This window comes from Atta cephalotes, assembly GCF_000143395.1.
Source record: "Atta cephalotes unplaced genomic scaffold scaffold00005, whole genome shotgun sequence".
Lineage (NCBI taxonomy): Eukaryota > Metazoa > Arthropoda > Insecta > Hymenoptera > Formicidae > Atta > Atta cephalotes.
The window spans coordinates 2491276-2497843 of record NW_012130069.1 but is presented as its reverse complement, the minus strand read 5'-3'; the positions used below and the strand labels follow the sequence as shown (position 1 = coordinate 2497843).

The 6568-nt window shown below is 33.3% G+C and overlaps 1 protein-coding gene across 1 annotated transcript in view; it reads right to left on the bottom strand.

Moving 5' to 3' along the window:
• LOC105626291 overlaps positions 1 to 6568 on the bottom strand; it is a 79771-nt gene that overhangs the window by 59817 nt on the left and 13386 nt on the right. Inside the window, exons 5-6 of the mRNA XM_012207592.1 lie at positions 5291 to 5512; positions 3319 to 3514 (exon numbers count right to left, since the gene is read on the bottom strand). Of these exons, the coding sequence (XP_012062982.1) occupies positions 3319 to 3514; positions 5291 to 5512 (418 nt within the window). The remainder of the gene's footprint in view (positions 1 to 3318; positions 3515 to 5290; positions 5513 to 6568) is intronic.

Sequence of the window (6568 nt, the reverse complement as noted above, 5' to 3'; positions counted from 1 at the left end):
TATATATATATATATATATATATACTCTGCTTTATGTTAAAGCATTCTTAATCAAATCCACTTACCTTCGCTCGATATTATTGGAAGAAAAACGATCGAAAGTTTTAACATGTTTACGAATTGTAGCTGTGTATTCTCTCAGGCGAGCATTAAATTCCGTATTTCTCGCAAGCGAAATTCTGCACGAGTTATCTTCACGATAGAGAATATTGAATGACCGGGACAGATAATCTTGATATCACTTCCGTTACTAAGCGAAGGAACTCAGTTGCTGCCGTAATTATTTTCACCAGATTTGATTCGATGAAGCGGGTTTGCGCATCGTGTCGACGGGCAGAAACACGTCGTCGTCGTCGTCGTCGTCGTCGTCGTCGTCGTTGTCGTCGTCGTCGCTCAATAAGTCGATATATACTTGGTTTCGTTCTTCGTGTGTCGGTTTTTCACTCTGCACAACTTTTTATTTCTTCAAGCATTCCAAATAATAATGTAAATTTCTGCAAAATCGCAAATTCACGTTTTCTTCAAGTTTAAACAGACCACAACTTTACGCCAAGCATTACACCGTCGTAAAACTGTAATAATAGGATTTCCGCAAATTTTCTCGAACTTTGTCTTTAAACAACAGTCTTCAAACATGGTTGATAGAGTTTGTTACGCGTCGTGTTTCCACAAGGACATATCTACATAGAAATTAACAAAGCTTAACATAGAAATTAACTAAGTTTGAGATCTCCAATTCAAGTAATTTTATAAAATAAAGTTATTTAGAAATATTTATTGGTCAAAGTTTTCATAATTGTTTATAGCAGAATAAGAAGAAATATATTTTTTTATTTATTTATATTATTGTGAGAATTACATGATAAAACTCAGGAAAATAAATAGGCTGTTACGTTGTCGAGCAAATAAAAATAATCGGAAGATCTATGATTGCATATCTGGCAATTATTCACACTGAATCTATATTAAAATGACGTTGAATTTCTTGACAAACGTTTCCAGGAGAAACGAAGATATTGCTTGGTCGTTCTAATTTAATTAAGTTATATATATGGCTTGGAAATTCAATTTCTGCGTTTAATTGGCGTGCAAAAAGAGAGAAGAGTGTTATTTGTGAGAATGACAAATTGGAGATCCTTGTTTTGATACGAATGGAGGTCTCCAAGATAAGAAATCTCATATCGATTTCTTCGTCTAACCGCAGTCAGGACATAACTTAAATCAATACCACGGCGCTTTAAGGGCGAAATCCTACGGAAAATATTCTCTCATTTTGTGAAAACGTGCTCCAATCATTGTTACAAGCGTTTCTTACGTAATCTTCTTTCACCGATGAAAGTTTCACTCCATTTCCTTTGCTATGGATATTTCCGTCGCTATGGATTTCCTTCATTGAATATTGCTTAATTGAACCCATCATGAAATTATATAAACTTTCTGCCATGTGCAACATTTCCGTGAAAACAACAATAACTCGATGCCAATATTTTAATTTACATCTTGAAAGAATTGTATTACTGAGATCATCCTTACTTTTATCGTTTGTTTTACGTTGTTTAAATATTACACAGGATTTACTTCTCTCTCATATTCTACAAATTAATTGGAATAAATCGAGTCACGCTTTAATTCTATTATATCCGTTTCATCCGTCGAGAGATAATTCCTTCGCGATCGATCCTGATTCTCGCCGATATGTTTCCGTCACATGGATTTCTTCTCTGCGGAAAATGTAACGATTCCATTCCGGAATCTCGCACGTGTCGAGACCTCGATTATTTACGAAAGTGTGATACACTCGGCAGCCGACCTTCGGCGGCGCTTTTCTTTAGCGACCTCATTATCCGTTTCCCCTCGCCATTCTCTTCTATCTCACAAATTCTAACCCCGCGGCCAGCATCCTCGTTAGCACGAAAAAGTTTTTCAGCTCACGAATTGCTCTTGCCCGGCATGGCATCCTGTCTCCGGAGTCCTTCCGCCGCTGGGATAGCAAGACGTCTCTTCCATTCCTTCCATTGCGACATCATTTATTCATCATAGCTCGATGATATCCGGCGCGCGAAACTGCACTTTGCTGCAAAACTTCACCTCTTGTACGATCTTATTGCCGCAATTGTCCTCGTTTAGATCAACGTCGCTCTGCGTACCGTCGCCATCGTCATCCTCCTCCTCCAGATCCTCCAGAACGTGTCTGTCTAAACTCCAGCCGCTAACTCCACTGCCAACCGCAAACTTTTTTTTCTTCTTCTCACGGATTTTATTCTGGCGAACGGATCGCCGTGGTTATTTGTATCTGAAAGTCGAGCAAAACGGGCGCGCTTTGGAGCGTGAGTATGCTCTTATCGATCGTGAGTTCGTTGCCTTATGTGTAAAGTTTATCCTGTCTCATTTTACTTCTTATAATATGCGGATCACATGAAAAGATGCTCTCGAATATGTACCGATTCAGAAAATAATTTTCTATTAGCGATTATTAGATATCTCGATTTCAACAAGTTGACCATTTGCCTTTTTTTTGTGTAATATAAAAATGAAATGAACAATGATAAATTACAATACGGATATTTTTGCAAGCTCAAACATTTTTACGTATCCATTGTAATCGTTGCGAATATTCTAATCACGTCGTTATTATATATTGGGCACGCAACGCGAGCTGCGAGTGATATTCATATTTCGATAGAAACATGATCGGTGTGCGTTTATATGATCCTCACGTTACACGTTACGACCCTTGCTACTCAACTCTCCAAATGTATCGAATGTTGTAACATACGCAGATTGAAACGCGGTGCCGCCAGGACAAAATATTTTTCATCATCAGGTTTAGCGTCGTAAAATAGTTTGCATCGTCAGTTCTACGAGAATTAGGTCAACATCGCGTATTATTTTCATTATGAACAATATTCGTATATTACAAGAAAAAATTCGTACAACATTTGTGTTATTTTCTCATTATAACGTCGGTGTTTCTTTTTCATATTTTCTCATATTTTAACTTTTAGAAAGATAAAATTAGTTCTTATTGGACTATATTGTCGCTTATTATATTTGTAATATATGAACAACAATTTGAAAATTATTTACAAATACTTATACAAATAAATAATAATTGAAGGTGTTAAATTTTTGTATAAATAATTATTAGATACCTTTTTAAGTTTTATGCTTTAAAAATATACCTTGTCAGAAACATTATTCGACTTTTTTTATTATCTTTTTATTATCAAGTAACGATCTTTATATTTGTTTCTTCTTATATTGTTTGTCTGAAATTTTATTTGGACAAATTACTTTATGTTCCAAAAATCGACTTACCTTTCTGGTAAAGGGCATTCCAAAATTCTGCAGAAAGCCAGGCCGACTGCCACTATTAATATTAGAAATAAAACCGCATACACTACGAACAGATGAACTAAAGAAAAAATATAAAGTGTCTTATGACACCATCTATTGGGCGTGTACAACGAAAATTCGTATTCCGGCCACATTGCATGCAGTATCCAGTAATGTCCTAAAACAAAAAGGAGAACAACACAATATACAACGATGAACGTAGAAATTAATTATCCAACTTAAAGTCTAAGAGTGCCGTCTTATTTCATGTATTGCGTAATTAATTAGAGACATTTTGCGTTAAACTCATTTCCATGTGTCATGGAGTGTTATTACACATTCGCGTAATCAATGAATGCTGATCTTTACTATTTCTGTTAGGTTTAAACAGTTTAAAAGAAAGATATATTATCGTGTACGCCACCGAACTTTTTGTGTTTCATGAGATATATGGAAATAAAATTTCGTGTAACAGAAAACACCTCTAGTTGGTTACATGATACGCGTTAGACGAAAAATCTGTGCCATGGGACAGCATCCTGAACAATGAGGGAAAAATCAAGTAAAATATTATTAAGTCATCAAATTATTTAATTCATTATGTCGAGGGATTTTTCCAAAACATACATAGAAGAATTTTCCTTGTATTCGATTCATTTCGACTCGATCAGAAAATCTTGTTTTTTTATATTGAGCTCAAAAACTTTTGAAATAATAACGATCTATGTGACATATATATGTCATAAGTAATTAAGCAGTCTACAATTTCATCCTGCATTCCGATCAACGAATTGTGACATGTTGCCGTACGAAATATTGCACGACAGTGCTTCATCACGAACAATTAAATTGTCATAAATAATGAATTTTTTAATCCCGAAATTTTTTTCTCGCATATAGATTTAATACGCATATTTTCAACACTTCATACTCTTTGCTATTTTACGTAAATCCATATTAGATTTTATTTAAAAAAAAACTAGAATGAAAGAAAAATATAAAAAGTCTAATTAATCCATAAATCGATATATACGCAGCACAATATTTTATAATTTATATCGATAATTTATAAAAAATGATGACTCTTGTGCTTTAGTAGCGACATCATTAATGAACTCTTATATGTTAATGATGCTGTACTACTAAAGCTTTTGATACTTTAATATCGATTCATTTACGGTTAAAGTTAAAGATAAAATATGTTTTTAAAATCATTTATTACAACTTGTATTGCAAATATAAGCAAAGTTCAGCCACTTGATATTTTCGTCAATGTAAAAACAACGTAAAAATTCGCTTATAGCATGAGAAAGCACTGCGCAATTAAGATCAACATGTAAGGAGATTAAACATAACATGCTGTAATTTGTAGAATGATATAATAATATCGTAACGGAATTGTTTCTGGAGCTTTGTACGCCATTTCATTCATTCAAAATTCTCGAGAGTGCTTACGTTCAGCTCTAATACGCAGAAGGTTTCTGTTGGATTCGTGAATTATCTCAGAGAATGTTATTTATAAAATATATAGAAAATAGCATAATACAATTAAATTTATTGTTGAAATATAACGAAATATGAATAATTAAAATAATGAAATAAAAACAGAAGAAACAATATGAAATACAAAGAGATAAGAAAACTAATTGAAAATAAATATAAAAATTATTTCATTACTATAAAAAAATGTTAGAATAGTACGAAATTTGATCATTTTTTATTTATAATTTGATCTATCTTGTACAATGATGATCTTTTAATATTTAATCACGCGTTTCTACAAAGTTATTATAGAATCATAGAGCCGAGTTATGAAACATGTGTTTTCCTAATCTGACTTATGCTTTGCATTCGTTCGGTAAATCCTCCGTGCTTTAACGCTTCGAAAGTTTGCGGGTTACCGGCGCGAAATATAACACGTTGCGTACAATTTCGGACAAAATTTCTTGCTCACCTAACACGAACCACGCGACCAGGAAGCACGATAAAACTATGGAGAGTAATTTCATAGGCGAGACGTGTGGTCTGTTGGCAGAATGGGACGAGACTTCCGGCCTCCGAGAGCGTATCTGTGAATACAACGCCCAAAACATTCGCACAGCGCCCAGAACTCCGCCGATCAGCATGTACACGGGAATGTATGGCTCTTTAGGGCAATCCTTAATGAACTGCACACCTGTAAAAGTAAATTAAAATATTGATTTTCGACACGTCGTTCATTAAAAGCAAATGCAAACTATTCATATATTTTATTTATTCGTGTTTGATCTGAATTTGATATGGTTTCAAAAAAAACCTATCGTGCGTATCGAAAATTAATACACAATGTGTATTTTTTATATTTTTTAAATTTTAAATGTAAAATATTATCTCTAGTTAAACATATAAGACATATATGGAAATTTCCATGTTACGTTGTGCATAATAAGTGCGATATATAATAATAAACTTGATAATTGATATTATATGACTTCTGCCTTCTCGCTTTCTCTTGAACTTGTTTTATTAGTAAACATTTTATGATATCGTCTTCCTTTTGTTCTTTTTATATCTGTGACCTAAATACTTCATAGTTTGAGTAACAAGTACAAATAATACATGATATAATAATTTATTTAGTATACTACAAATTTTTTTTATTGTTCTTTTTTTTTGAATAGAAAAGGAGAAGAAGCACTTCTTAACCATCGTATTCTTGCCCATCAATTAAGATCTAACGTATATCTGACGCGCATCATTATTTTGCACTTTTTCTAACGCCAGTGAAGAATAATTTAGCATTAATTGCTTGTTGCCTAGAGTCTATTTCGTATATCACGTCCTGGTTCGACGTTCGACTTAGGATAACATGTATACTACGGAAGGTTCTCCGCTGCGCAACGTAACTTGAGTAATGTGTACCTCGTTATTATGCACATCTTTTGTATGTATTAATTTTCTGCTACAGCATAATCCTCGACAGTTTTTCGAAGAATTTATTTCGTGACATTCGCTGCGATGAAAAATCAATATCGTCGTCCTACATATTTTGATAGACAAAGAGAGACACTTTGTTATTTTTGAAAAGTTAAAAACCCCAAGGAAATATTTTATGTTATTTTAACTTCGTATCTTTATTATCATTATTTTGTAATGAGCCAATCTCATGAGCTCCAATTAAATATTTAATATATAACGCGTATAAGATCAATTTTGCTAAAGTATCTTAAAACTTATATATATATATATATAG